At 49.2% G+C, this 15,458-nt stretch overlaps 1 protein-coding gene across 3 annotated transcripts in view; it reads left to right on the plus strand.

Annotated features, from left to right (window-relative positions):
• ANKRD16 (ankyrin repeat domain 16) overlaps positions 1 to 15,458 on the plus strand; it is a 46,668-nt gene that overhangs the window by 23,270 nt on the left and 7,940 nt on the right. For all 3 annotated transcript variants that reach the window (XM_060246016.1, XM_060246015.1, XM_060246017.1), the window contains 3 exons: positions 2,655 to 2,697; positions 4,646 to 4,754; positions 9,587 to 9,748. In XM_060246016.1, coding sequence (XP_060101999.1) covers positions 2,655 to 2,697; positions 4,646 to 4,754; positions 9,587 to 9,748 — 314 coding nt within the window. The remainder of the gene's footprint in view (positions 1 to 2,654; positions 2,698 to 4,645; positions 4,755 to 9,586; positions 9,749 to 15,458) is intronic.

A 15,458-nucleotide genomic window follows, 5' to 3' on the forward strand; every position in this document is an offset into this window, starting at 1 on the left:
TGTGTGGCATACGCAAATGAGCTGTGCAAATGAGCTGTGCTAATGAACTTCGGCACCTCTTTTTCTACAAAACGACCCTTGACGGGGGGTCCCTTAGTAGCAAGTGAAAGACAGATATTCCGTGCGTGGATGGGGCCAGAAAATCTTGAGAACTTGTGGAGCTTCACAAGCTCCTGTCTTCTCCACCATCCCCAATGACCTACCAGCGTACCAGTACTGGCTAGGGTTGCCAATCCCCAGGTGGGGGCAGGGGATCCCCCGGTTTGGAGGCCCTCCCCCCGCTTCAGGGTCATCAGAAAGCGGGGAGAGGGGAGGGAAATGTACCTTCTGGGAACTCTATTATTCCCTATGGAGATTTATTCCCATAGAAAATCATGGAGAATTGATCCGCGGATATCTGGGGCTCTGGGGGGGGGCTGTTTTTTGAGGTAGAGGCACCAAATTTTCAGTATAGCAGCTACTGCCTCTCCTCAAAATACCCTCCAAATTTCAAAAAGATTGGACCAGGGGGTCCAATTCTATGAGCCCCGAAAGAAGGTGCCCCTATCCTTCATTATTTCCTATGGAAGGAAGGAATTGAAAAGGTGTGCCGTCCCTTTAAATGTGATGGCCAGAACTCCCTTTGGAGTTCAATGATGCTTGTCACAGCCCTTGATCTTGGCTCCACCCCCAAAGTCTCCTGGCTCCACCCCCAAGGCCCCAGATATTTCTTGAATTGGACTTGGCAACCCTAGTACAGGCGGAGTCCATATATCACAAGGAAACTCTGATTGTCTAAATTCAGGCCTCTCCACTCACTAATGTTTGGTAGAACTGCGAAGTCCTGGTGAGGGGTCCCTAAACTCCCACTGCTCCCAGGAGCACCAGTATAGAGGGAGAGGAAACAGCAGCATTGCGTGTGGCGCTGCATCACTTATGGTAGAAACCTGGATGTGACGTCAGATAGCTCTAGGAACCACCGGAAATTCTACGGTGTTACCATAGAGTTTCCAGTGAATCCTAGAGATACCCTATTTCACTTCCAGGCTTTTACCGGAAGAACTGTAGCACCGTAACCACTGTCACTGTCCCCCCCTCCCCACCCATACCCCTCCTGTCACTTGCCCGGCACTCTGTAGTTTAGTTTCCAGAGATTCCATCATCATCATCATCATCATCATCATCATCATCATCATCATCATCAGTTTTATTTATATTCCGCCCTCCCCGCCGAAGCAGGCTCAGGGCGGCTAATAACATAGATCAATACATTAATTTTACAAGATATTTAAACAAAAACTAATTAACAATTTAAGATTTCACTGTCACTTCCGGTACTATAAGGAAGTGATGTCATCACGTGAGTAAGGGTAAGTTTTAATTTTAAAAAAATTATTTCATTTTTTCCCAAACAGGAATTCAGAGTACGATGCCGTAAAGTTCACCTTCCAAAGTGACCATTTTCTCCAGGGGAAATGGATCTCCGTCCTCTTAGAATCATAGGGCTGGAAGGGACCTCCAGGGTCATCTAGTCCAGCCCCCTGCACAATGCAGGAAACTCACAAACACCTCCCCCTAAATTCACAGGAACCTCATTGCTGTCAGGTGGCCATCTAGCCTCTGTTGAAAAACCTCCAAGGAAGGAGAGCCCACCACCTCCCGAGGAAGCCTGTTCCACTGAGGAACCGCTCTAACAGTCAGGAATTCTTCCTAATAGAATCCTAATAAAGTTGGATGGAACCTCCAGGGCCATCTAGTCCAACCTCCCGCACAATGCAAGAAACTCACAAATACCTCCCCCTAAATTCACAGGATCCTCATTGTTGTCTGATGGCCATCTATCCTCTGTTTAAAAACCTCCAAGGATAGCCCACCACCTCCCGAGGAAGCCTGTTCCACTGAGGAACCCCTCTAATGGTTAGGAAGTTGTTCCTAATGTTGAGCCAGAAACTCTTTGGATTTAATTTATTGAAATCAGTTGTAATTTCAGGAGGTCTCGGGCTCCACCTGAAAGTTGGCAACCCTAGTACTGGCACCTTTTCTTTTACAATAAAAAGTACTGACTCTTACAATGAGGCTACTAATTAATCACAAATCTGTGGAGATATTTATTCACATATTTATTGGCCTTGAGCCTACTGAGCATTTTGCCTGTGAGAAGTATGTAGGAAGAGACATATTGTTCAACATAAGCTTATGTATTGAGTTTGTATCTTCAGGGATGTCATGGAAAGAATATTATATGCCTGAGGGAAAGCATTACGGAAACAGGAATTGAAATACGCGGCTGTCTTGTTGCACACACTATATTTTCATGGGATTTATAGAGATGGAACATTAATACATGTATGGGATACATGGATATTTTCAGGAATACTGTGAATTCTATAGGAGTACTGTGAAATGTATTGATAAGGATTGGACTGAGAATTCTTTTTTCTGAATATTATTTCTATGGTTTGCCATAGAAATATCTCCACAAATATGTGGAGATATTTATTCAGGACCCAAATGGTAAGGGGAGTGCCACAGTCAAAGGAAAGATATCCATTCTACTTCTTTCTCTCTCTTTGTAGTTTGAAAATTATCATTCTTTTCTCCCACACAGCGATGAAAATTATCGTTTTTTCTCTCACACACAGCGATGAAAATTGTTGTTCTTTTCTCTCACACAGCGATGCATGGCTGCTTGGAGGTACTGAAAATTCTCCTCATGCGGTGAGCAGATTTCCTGCCCTCGTTTCCTGACACTCTGACCCACAAACTACTTCTTCCTCTCGCTTTCTCATTCTCTCCATCCTCTGTTTCTTCCTCTTAACCAACCTCTTTGCTGACACTGGCATATTTTCTTTATTGTACGGCAATGGTTCTTATTTTACTGCCCCTTCTTCGAATCTTCCCGGCAGGAGCACCGGCACAAACGTTAATTTGGGGCAAAGAACTCTTCGGCCTAAAAAAATCTCAGCTTTCACTTAAAGAAGCAAGATTCTAGCTTTAGAATTTGCAGAGATGAGGAAGTGGAGAGGATTCAGAAGCTGGGAGACATAAGAACGTTAGAAGAGCCTTGCTGGATCAGACCAAAACTCCATCTACTCCAGCCTCCTGTCTCACACAGTGGCCAGCCAGTTCCTCTGGAGGGCCAACAACGGGGCTGAGAGGCTGAGGCCTTCATAAGAACATCAGAAGAGCCCTGCTGGATCAGACCAGGGAGGGTCCATCTAGTCCAGCCTCCTGTCTCACACAGTGGCCAGCCAGTTCCTCTGGAGGGCCAACAACAGGGCAGAGAGGCCGAGGCCTTCCCCTGAGGTTGCCTCCTGGCTCTGGAGTTCAAAGGTTTAGTGCCTCTGAATGTGGGGGTTCCCCTCAATCACCCTGGCTCGTAGCCACCGATAGGCACCTGTTCCCCATGAATCTGTCTAATCTTCTTTGAAAGCTGTTTATTCCTGTGGCCATCGCTACATCCTCAGGCAGTGAGTTCCACACTTTAATCTTTCTGAGAGCCAGTTTGGTGTAGTGTTTAAGTGTGCAGACTCTTACCTGGGAGAACCGGGTTTGATTCCCCACTCCTCCACTTGCAGCTGCTGGGATGGCCTTGGGTCAGCCAGAGCTCTCTTATCTGGGAGAACCGGGTTTCATTCCCCACTTCTCCACTTGCAGCTGCTGGAATGGCCTTGGGTCAGCCAGAGCTCTCTTATCTGGGAGAACCGGGTTTCATTCCCCACTCCTCCACTTGCAGCTGCTGGAATGGCCTTGGGTCAGCCAGAGCTCTCTTATCTGGGAGAACCGGGTTTCATTCCCCACTCCTCCACTTGCAGCTGCTGGAATGGCCTTGGGTCAGCCACAGCTCTCTTACCTGGGAGAACCGGGTTTGATTCCCCACTCCTCCACTTGCAGCTGCTGGAATGGCCTTGGGTCAGCCAGAGCTCTCTTATCTGGGAGAACCAGGTTTGATTCCCCCCTCCTCCACTTGCACCTGCTGGAATGGCCTTGGGTCAGCCAGAGCTCTCTTATCTGGGAGAACCGGGTTTGGTTCCCCACTCCTCCACTTGCACCTGCTGGAATGGCCTTGGGTCAGCCAGAGCTCTCTTATCTGGGAGAACCGGGTTTGATTCCCCCCTCCTCCACTTGCAGCTGCTGGAACGACCTTGGGTCAGCCATAGCTCTGGCAGAGGTTGTCCTTGCAAGGGGAGCTGCTGTGAGAGCCCTCTCAGCCCCACCCACCTCCCAGGGAGTGTGTTGTGGGGGAGGAAGGGAAAGGAGATTGTGAGCCGCTCTGAGACTCTGAGGTTCAGAGTGGAGGGCGGGATAGAAATCCAATATCTTCTTCTTCCCTCTGTATAAAGTAGTATTTCCTTTTTTCTGTCCTGAACCTACTGCCCATAAGTTTCATTGGATGCCCTTGAGTTCTAGTATTTGGGGATAGGGAGAAAAATGGAGGAAGTGAAGGCTGTGGTTTCATGGTAGAGCCTCTGCTTGGCACGTGGAAGGTCCCAGGTTCAATCACCGGCACCTCCAAATGGAAAGGGCCAGGCAGGAGGTTTTGCGAAAGACTTAGCTTGAGACCCTGGAGAGCGGCTGCCAGTCTGAGTAGACAATACGAACCTTGATTGACAGTAGGCTATGCACAGGGTCGGCACCAGCATACCTTTTCTCTGCTTTCCCCCAGGTGCCCATACCTGCCTGACAGCGCGGATCAATGTGGAGTCACCCCCTTTATGGATGCCATTCAGAACGGCCATCTGGACGTTGCTCGCCTGCTTCTGGAAAAGCACCAGGTAGGTGTCTTCTCAGCCCACAAGTTGGAGCCTGAAAATTCTGGTGCCCTCCAGGGCCAAGTTATAAGACTCCCACGCAGGGGTCGTTTTGAAGAACAAGAGGCGGCGGAGCTCATCCGGGGATTGTTATGCAGCTGCACATCCTATTCAATGGACAAGGAGGTGGAACTCTCAGAAGGAGGAGGTGGAACTCTCAGAAAGGTTCAGGAGCTGCATTCCTGTAAGCTCCCACTGAATCCGAGGCCTAGATAGATATAGATAGATGAGATAGATAGATGAGATAGATAGATGAGATAGATAGATAGATAGATAGATAGATAGATAGATAGATAGATAGATAGATAGATAGATAGATAGATAGATAGATAGATAGATAGATAGATAGATAGATAGATGGATGGATGGATGGATGGATGATAGATCGATCGATCGATCGATCCAGGGGTCATTTTATAGAAAAATAGATGGTGGAGCTCATCCAGGGATTGTTATGCAGCTGCACATACTATTCAATGCACAAGGAGGTGGAACTCTCAGGAGAAGAAGAAGATGATATTGGATTTATATCCCGCCCTCCACTCCGAAGAGTCTCAGAGCGGCTCACAATCTCCTTTACCTTCCTCCCCCACAACAAACACCCTGTGAGGTGGGTGGGGCTGGAGAGAGCTCTCACAGCAGCTGCCCTTTCAAGGACAACCTCTGCCAGAGCTATGGCTGACCCAAGGCCATGCTAGCAGGTGCAAGTGGAGGAGTGGGGAATCATACCTGGTTCTCCCAGATAAGAGTCCGCACACTTAACCACTACACCAAGGAGGAGGTGGATCTCTCAGAAAGGTTCAGGAGCTGCATTCCTATGAGCTCCAACTGAATCCGAGGCCTAGATAGATTGATAGATGATAGATAGATACTAGATAGATAGATAGATAGATAGATAGATAGATAGATAGATAGATAGATAGATAGATAGATAGATAGTTCCACCTCCTTGTCCATTGAATAGGATGTGCAGCTGCATAGCAATCCCTGGATGAGCTCCACCATCTATTTTTCTATAAAACGATCCCTGGATCGATCGATCGTTTTATAGAAAAATAGATGATGGAGCTCATCCAGGGATTATTATGCAGCTGCACATCCTATTCAATGGACAAGGAGGTGGAACTTTCTGGAGGAGGTGGAACTCTCAGAAAGGTTCAGGAGCTGCGCTCCTGTGAGCTCCCACTGAATCTGAGGCCTGCTCCCACGGATCATCATACAGCCTGGGCCCCTCGCACCACTCCTACCCACACCTAACAGCCAGGGGTCGTTTTGTAGAAAAAGAGGTGGTGAAGCTCATTAGCATAACTCATTAGCATATGCCCCCCTCCCCCAGCCAAAAGCAACCCGATGCAAGAAAGGAGAGCCCCGGGCGAGTGAGGCCTGCTTGGCTTGGCTAGAGATCCAGTTAGCCCAAGCAGGCCTCGCTCACCTGGGGCTCTCCTGGACTGCCCACTCCCCCAGTCAAAAGGCCAGCAAGCCACCCACCGCCCAAAATCACACAAGAAGTGGAGAAAGGGTGGCGCCGGCTTCTCCAGGGGTTAATGAGGGCTGCTGGGGGGTGGGGTGGTGGCAAAGCCCCTGGGGGCTGGCTGGCTGCCCGCTTTCCTCATCCAGGGATTGCTATGCAGCTGCACCTGCTATTCAATGGACAAGGTAGGTGGGGAGGAGGAGGGGGAACGCTCAGAAAGGTTCAGGAGCTGCGCTCCCGTGAGCTCCTGCAGAATCCGAGGCCTGCAAAGAGTACATAAAAACAAATTGCATGACTTGGCCGTGTTGGACCGGGTGGGTCGTTGGCGACGTTCCCTCGAAGCTGCAGAGCCTTGTGAGCAAAAATTCTACTCTGCGAGCTACTGGCATTAAAGTGGTGAGCTATTGCAGGGGTGGCCAACGGCAGCTCTCCAGATGTTTTTTTTTTTGCCTACAACTCCCATCAGCCCCAGCCATTGGCCATGCTGGCTGGGGCTGATGGGAGTTGTAGGCAAAAAAAAAACCTCTGGAGAGCCACCCTTGGCCACCCCTGAGCTATTGCATCAATTATTGCGTTCTGAGACCATTTTTCCTGAGCGAGGACAAAAATGTGTGAGCTGGAAGCTAAAAAAATCTGTGAGAGGCTGCTACCCACCTCACAGCAAAATGCATGGCAAAGAGACTGCGATACACAATTTACGGAAGACGACTGGGTTCAGATTTGGAACTCGCCCCTTTTAAAGAGCAGAGCTATAAATATTCATACGCAACAATTTAAACTCCTTTCACTTTGGTATTTGACTCCTTTAAAAAATTTCCGAAGTAAACTTAATAATAACGCGGAATGTTGGAAAGGGTGCGGTAAGGAGGACAACTTTCTTCATTGTTGGCGGCTACGCCCTGAAATTCAAAAGTATTGGGCTCGGTTGATAGCGAAAATATCTGAAATAGTTGGCTGTATGGTACCTTTAACACCAGAATCAGTACTTTTAAATCTCTGGCCAGATAGTTTTTCCACTCCTCAACGCAAATAATAATAATAATAATAATAATAATATTTTATTTTTATATCCCGCCCTCCCCGCCAGGCGGGCTCAGGGCGGCTAACAGACATGGGGTCCCATGATTCACATTAAACAATAAACAGTATGACAGGCATGGGAGTCCCATGATTCACATAAAACATAGCAATTTGAACATTAATTACAAATAAGTTATTTAAAATACATAAAACATATAAAATAGGTGCTAAAATAATATAGTCCTGATGTATATGAGATGGCTAAATATCTGTTCGTTCGTTATCAGGTTCTGTCTCAAATACCACAAGATGTCTCAAATGCCAACTGAAAAAGAAATGTTTTGCAAGCCCTGCGGAATTGGTTCAGGTCCCGCAGGGCTCGCACCATCTCTGGAAGGTCATTCCACCAGCGAGGGGCTATCACCGAGAAGGCCTGCTCCCTAGTGGCCTTCAACCTAACTTCTTTTGGCCCAGGGATTGTTAATAAATTCTGGGAACCAGACCTCAGTGCTCTCCGGGGTACATATGGGGAGAGGCGGTCCATTAGGTAGGCAGGTCCTCGGCTTATTGCTTACTTGATACTGGCAGGTAAAATTTTAGTAGCTCAGAAGTGGCAAAAAACTAATCTTCCTACTATGGATGAATGCTTTGCGAAAGTCAGGGAGCTTATTGTGCAAGATAAATTGTCCACACAGCTTTTTAATCATGGAAACACCGAACTATAAGAATAACTTTATTGAAAAATGGTTTCCATATCTTGAATATGTGAACTCAATTGCCTCTGTAGAAGAAATATTGCCTCCTGAATTGTTGAACTTTATTGTTCTGTAATTGATTGATCTATGCTTCTTTTTTGTAAAACCAAACTTTGATATCACTTTTGTATAAGCGTGATTTAAGTTCTTGTTTGTAACATTTTTTTTAACAATAAAATTGAAATTTAAAAAAAAAAAATAATCTGTGAGCCAGCTCACGCTAACTCAGCTTAGAGGGTAACACTGGTCACTGGCCTGATCCAACATGGCTCCTCTTGCGTTCTTAGCTTGGGGTGTCCAGAAAGCCGTACTGAGATGAGTGACGCTTTCATGATGGCCCACAACCATCAGGCTCTGCAGAAAATCCCAAGCGTCTATTTCATTCGGGCTCATTCCTGGATAGACTTGCCAATCCCCGAGTCCCAGCGGGGGTTCTTCCGCTTTCCCAGGCTCCTTCCCGCCCCCACTCAGCTGGCCGGCGGGGGGAAGCCCCACCCCCAAAGCCCCCATGTGCCTTTCCCCCTCCGGAGGCTTCAGGCTCCGATTGAAAGGCTTCCTCTTGGGATGGGGTGTCTGTGTTACTTTGAAGAAGCTGGCAGCAACTCATGAGTAGAGAGGCCAATCCTTCCCTTCAGAGTCGCCAGAAACGGGGTGGGGCGGGGGGAGGGAAACGTCTGCTGAGCACTTCATTATTCCCTGTGTGGAGATCGATTCTCATAGGGTATAATGGGGAATTGATCTGAAGGTATCGGGGGCTCTGGGGGGGCTGTTTTTTGAGGTAGAGGCACCAAATTTTCAGTATAGCATCTAGTGCCTCTCCCCAAAATTACCCGCCACGTTTCAAAATGATTGGACCAGGGGGTTCAATTCTATGAGCCCCAAAAGAAGAAGATGAAGAAAATATTGGATTTATATCCCGCCCTCCACTCCGCAGAGTCTCAGAGCGGCTCACAATCTCCTTTACCTTCCTCCCCCACAACAGACACCCTGTGAGGTAGATAAAGATATTGGATTTATATCCCGCCCTCCACTCTGAAGAGTCTCAGAGCGGCTCACAATCTCCTTTCCCTTCCTCCCCCACAACAGACACCCTGTGAGGTGGGTGGGGCTGGAGATGGCTCTCCCAGCAGCTGCCCTTTCAAGGACAACCTCTGCCAAAGCTATGGCTGACCCAAGCCATTCCAGCAGGTGCAAGTGGAGGAGTGGGGAATCAAACCCGGTTCTCCCAGATAAGAGTCCAGACACTTAACCACTACACCAAACTGGCTCTCCTTCATTATTTCCTATGGAAGAAAGGCATTTAAAAAGGTGTGCTGTCCCTTTAAAGGTGATGGCCAGAACTCCCTTGGAGTTCAATGATGCTTGTCACACCCTTGCTCCTAGCTCCACCCCCAATGTCTCCTGGCTCCACCCCCAAAGTCTCCTGGCTCCACCCCCAAAATCTCCAGATATTTCTTGAATTGAACTTGGCAACCCTATTCTTGGAGGGTCGTGGGACTTGCAGTGTTAGTTGGGTTTTTCACGCCACTCTTTATTCCTTCCTCTCTCAGGCTTGTTACACGGCAAAGGACACCGTTGGTGCCCAGCCACTGCACCGGGCCGCTGTGACCGCACAGGATGACGCCCTTCGGTTCCTCGTTTCTGAGCTGAGTGTCGATGTCGACGCGAGAGCCACCTCTTTGGAGATCACGGCCCTCCATTACGCAGCCAAGGTCCGGGCTTCTTTTGTATTTTTTTTTAGGAGGGTGGCAGCACTGAAATTATGAGTTTTCTTTCACAAGAGACGTTGGCCACTTTAAAAAAAAAAAGTCAAAGTTTGACTCCAGAGGCACCTCTAAGACCAGCAAAGTTTAACTCTAGGTATGAGCGGGCCTCCTTATAGGCAGGAACTCGCAGGAGCAGAGCTCCGGAACCTTTAGAGAGCCAGTTTGGGGTAGTGGTTAAGTGTGCAGACTCTTATCTGGGAGAACCGGGCTTGATTCCCCCACTCCTTCACTTGCACCTGCTGGAATGGCCTTGGGTCAGCCAGAGCTCTCTTATCTGGGAGAACCAGGTTTGATTCCCCACTCCTCCACTTGCAGCTGCTGGAATGGCCTTGGGTCAGCCAGAGCTCTCTTATCTGGCAGAACCGGGTTTGATTCCCCACTCCTCTACTTGCACCTGCTGGAATGGCCTTGGGTCAGCCATAGCTCTCTTATCTGGGAGAACCGGGTTTGATTCCCCACTCCTCCACTTGCAGCTGCTGGCATGGCCTTGGGTCAGCCGTAGGTCTCATAGGAGTTGTCCTTGAAAGGGCAGCTTCTGTGAGAGCTCTCTCAGCCCCACCTACCTCACAGGGTGTCTGTTGTGGGGGAGGAAGGTAAAGGAAATTGTGACCTCTCTGAACCAAGCTTGATTCCCCACTTCTCAACTTGCAGCTGCTGGAATGGCCTTGGGTCAGCCATAGCTCTCCTCTTGAAAGGACAGCTGATAGAAGAGCTTGCTCAATCACACAGGAGCTACAGAGCAAAGCCTCTGTTTTCTCCATTGGCTGAGGCTCCTCCCTTGGGGAGGAAGTGGGGGGAGGGAGAGCTTGCTTTGCCAAGCTCTCTCAATCGCACAGCAAAGCTACTGAGCCAAGCCTCTCTTCCTTCTACAGAGCCAGTTTGGTGTGGTGGTTAAGTGCGCAGACTCTTATCTCGGAGAACAGGGTTTGATTCCCCACTCTCTACTTGCACCTGCTGAAATGGCTTTGGGTCAGCTGTAGCTCTGATAGAGGTTGTCCTTGAAAGGGCGGCTGCTGTGAGAGCCCTCTCAGCCCTACCCACCTCACAGGGTGCCTATTGTGGGAGTAGAAGACATAGGAGATTGTAAGCCACTCTGAGTCTCTGATTCAGGGAGAAGGGCGGGATATAAATCTGCAATTCTTCTTCTTCCTCTTGCACCTGCTGGAATGGCCTTGGGTCAGCCATAGCTCTGGCAGAGGTTGTCCTTGAAAGGGCATGTTCTGTGAGAGTCCTCTCAGCCCCACCCACCTCACAGGGTGTCTATTGTGGGAGGAGAAGATGTAGGAGATTGTAAGCCGCTCTGAGTCTCTGATTCAGAGAGAAGGGTGAGGTATAAATCTGCAATCATCATCTTCTTCTAAATTTTATTGCGCTCTTTCTTTCTGACCCCCCTCCCCCCAAAAAAACTTTTTTCTGGGCTCCATTGTTCAAACCCCCAGTGAGAATTTTGCTGAACTCTTTAATATTTGACAAACATTCTGATCCCCACCCCCAAAAATGGAAAAATAACCAAAACATAGAAATCATACAGATTATCGTGCCACTGTGGCCACATAGGGGAAAGTAATGTTAAAAGTACGATGGGAGTCAGGTTTTATGATGACAATTCTAATTTCGTGAAGTGTATTAAGGTAGATGCTGAGATGATATAATTTAGTACACCTTCTGGTGATGTCAGGGGGTGGGTGACATTTACAAATGAGTTGTGCTAATGACTCCTGCACCTCTTTTTTCTGTGAAATGACCCCTGGGGATAAGCTTTCGTGTGCATGCACATTTCTTCATAAGAACAGAAGAGAAGCCAGGTTGGATCAGGCCAATGGCCCAACCAGTCCAACACTCTGAGTCACATAAGAACATAAGAGAAGCCATGTTGGATCAGTCCAATGGCCCCTCCAGTTCAACACTCTGTGTCACATAAGAACATAAGAGAAGCCATGTTGGATCAGGCCAGTGGCCCCTCCAGTTCAACACTCTGTGTCACATAAGAACATAAGAGAAGCCATGTTAGATCGGGCCAGTGGCCCATCCAGTCCAACACTCTGTGTCACATAAGAGAAGCCATGTTGGATCAGGCCAGTGGCCCATCCAGTCCAACACTCTGTGTCACATAAGAACATAAGAGAAGCCATGTTGGATCAGGCCAATGGCCCATCCAGTCCAACACTCTGTGTCTCATAAGAACATAAGAGAAGCCATGTTGGATCAGGCCATTGGCCCATCCAGCCCAACACTCTGTGTCACATAAGAACAGAAGAGAAGCCATGTTGGATCAGGCCAGTGGCCCATCCAGCCCAACACTCTGTGTCACATAAGAACAGAAGATAAGCCATGTTGGATTAAGCCAGTGGACCAACCAGTCCAACACTCTGTGTCACACAGTGGCCAGAATAAATCAAGTGCCATCAGGAGATCCATCGGCAGGGCCAGGCCACTAGAAGTCCTCCCACTGTGCCCCCCCAAGCACCATGAATACAAACCATCACTGCCCCAGACAGAGAGTTCCAATGATAAGCTGTGGCTAATAGCTACTGATGGACCTCTTCAAATACATTGAAACAAGACTTCCTCAACCATGACATATGGGTGTGGAGTGGAGGTTAGTTACCAGGAAGGGCTAATTAAAGAGGCATGAGTAACTGAATCATAAGTATAGCTAAGATTGGATTAAAGCAGGTGGTAAGACCTGCAAATAGCAGCAAATTAGCATAAAGATAATCATAGAGTTAGCTAACAGATGTGGTAACTAAGTTTGAGTCCAGTGGCACCTTTAGCCCAAGAAAGGTTAATTCTGGGTACAAGCGAGAACTGTGTGTTCTGTTGCTTCAGACCAGGGGTAGCATGGCCAGCTTCAAGAGAGGGTTGGATCAACATCTGGAGCAGAGGTCCATCAGTGGGTATTAGCCACAGCATATTGTTGGAACTCTCTGTCTGGGGCAGTGATGCTCTGTATTCTTGGTGCTTGGCAGGGGGCACAGTGGGAGGGCTTCTAGTGTCCTGGCCCCACTGGTGGACCACCTGATGGCCCCTGGGTTTTCTTGACCACTGTGTGACACAGAATGTTGGAATGGATGAGCCATTGGCCTGACCCAACATGGCTTCTCTTATTTTCTTATGTGACACAGAGTGTTGGACTGGATGGGCCATTGGCCTGATCCAACATGGCTTCTCTTATTTTCTTATGTGACACAGAGTGTTGGACTGGATGGGCCATTGGCCTGATCCAGCATGGCTTCTCTTATGTTCTTATGTGACACTGCGTGTTGGACTGGATGGGCCGTTGGACTGATCCAACATGACTTCTCTTAGGTTCTTCTGTGACACTGCGTGTTTGACTGGATGGGCCATTGGCCTTATCCAGCATGGCTTCTCTTATGTTCTTATGGGAACTGATCTCCATAGTCTGGAGATGACCTGTAATTCCAGGGGATCCCCAGGTGAACCCCTAGTTATAGTGTGGTTGGAAGTCCAGAGTTTGTGGGGAGAAGTTCTGAAACCCATTGGTGTCAGCAGGGCTGGAATTGTAGCAGGAGCTCCTTTGCATATTAGGCCCTACCCCCCTGATGCAGCCAGTCCTCCTGGAGCTCTCAGTAGGCCCTGTACAAGGAGCCCTGTAAGGAATTCTAGCAGGACCTCCTTTGCCTATTAGGCCACACCCCCCAGATGCAGCCAGTCCTCCTGGAGCTTCCAGTAGGCCCTGTACGAAGAGCCCTGTGGCGGAACCGGCCCGATTCTGCCTTCAGACCCGGTCCCGTCAGCTCCCTATGGAGTCGCCAACTCCTGGAGGGAGCTATTTCTCCTCCTGCCCCTTGGGCTCGCTGCCACCACCTGCTCAGTCTAGGGGTTCAGATTGAGAGGAACAGGACTCCCAATCCCCCTCTCCGTCTATGAGGCTAGGCCTCCAGGTCCTCTGCCACCCTGGTCTTGGGTTTCACAGATACCTCACTTCTTTGGGGCACCCCTGGAGGATTGGCACCTTATCCAACTGCGTGCCTTCCCCCTTCCCTGGGGCCCCCTTCTTGAAAACAGCGTGGTCTAAAGCGGTTTGGGGATCTATGTGGTACAGAGATTGACTGCCAGTATTTAAAACAGAAAAAACATTTATTTAAAAGAGAAAAAGATAGGGAAAGAAAAACAAAACAAAAACAGTTGCATTTAAAAAAGTAGCACAGCACAGCAAACAGCATGACAAAGGAAAGGTGTTTATAAACGCTTTCTACTGTCCCTGGTCTACACTTGTCCTGTCTTGAGAATTACTTACTTAGTCTGCCTGCCTGGGGCCTCCCAGGCAGGAGCCTCCATTGCTCACCACATGCTCGCTCGAGCGCTGGCTTCCAACTGCCCTTCTCTTCCTGCTAACACACATGCCAAGAACAAAAGCACTTCCTGCCTCTCTAGGAGATTTTCCCCCTAGCGTTGTTGGTTTGGCTCTGGAAGGGAGGGGGGGAGTGAGGGGAAGGCTACAAAGCCTGCTGAGGGATTTACTGACCCCTGCCAAATGAAGCACCAACACTCTAAGATGGTGTTTCTCCACAAGCCCTGTAAGGAATTCTAGCAGGACCTCCTTTGCCTATTAGGCCACACCCCCCTGATGCAGCCAATCCTCCTGGAGCTCTCAGTAGGCCCTGTTCGAAGAGCCCTGTAAGGAATTCTAGCAGGACCTCCTTTGCCTATTAGGCCCCACCCCCCTGATGCAGCCAATCCTCCTGGAGCTCTCTGTAGGCCCTGTTCGAAGAGCCCTGCAAGGAATTCTAGCAGGACCTCCTTTGCCTATTAGGCCCCACCCCCCTGATGCAGCCAATCCTCCTGGAGCTCTCAGCAGGCCCTGTACGAAGAGCCCTGTAAGGAATTCTAGCAGGACCTCCTTTGCCTATTAGGCCCCACCCCCCTGATGCAGCCAATCCTCCTGGAGCTCTCAGCAGGCCCTGTACGAAGAGCCCTGTAAGGAATTCTAGCAGGACCTCCTTTGCCTATTAGGCCCCACCCCCCTGATGCAGCCAATCCTCCTGGAGCTCTCAGCAGGCCCTGTACGATGTGCCCTGTAAGGAATTCTAGCAGGACCTCCTTTGCATATTAGGCCACAACCGCCCTGATGCAGCCAATCCTCCTGGAGCTCTCAGTAGGCCCTGTACGAAGAGCCCTGCAAGGAATTCTAGCAGGACCTCCTTTGCATATTAGGCCCCACCCCCCTGATGCAGCCAATCCTCCTGGAGCTCTCAGTAGGCCCTGTACGAAGAGCCCTGTAAGGAATTCTAGCAGGACCTCCTTTGCATATTAGGCCACAACCGCCCTGATGCAGCCAATCCTCCTGGAGCTCTCAGTAGGCCCTGTACGAAGAGCCCTGCAAGGAATTCTAGCAGGACCTCCTTTGCATATTAGGCCCCACCCCCCTGATGCAGCCAATCCTCCTGGAGCTCTCAGTAGGCCCTGTACGAAGAGCCCTGTAAGGAATTCTAGCAGGATCTCCTTTGCCTATTAGGCCCCACCCCCCTGATGCAGCCAATCCTCCTGGAGCTCTCAGCAGGCCCTTTACGAAGAGCCCTGTAAGGAATTCTAGCAGGACCTCCTTTGCCTATTAGGCCACGCCCCCCTGATGTAGCCAATCCTCCTGGAGCTCTCAGTAGGCCCTGTACGAAGTGCCCTGTAAGGAATTCTA

This window comes from Heteronotia binoei, chromosome 8 (assembly GCF_032191835.1).
Source record: "Heteronotia binoei isolate CCM8104 ecotype False Entrance Well chromosome 8, APGP_CSIRO_Hbin_v1, whole genome shotgun sequence".
Lineage (NCBI taxonomy): Eukaryota > Metazoa > Chordata > Lepidosauria > Squamata > Gekkonidae > Heteronotia > Heteronotia binoei.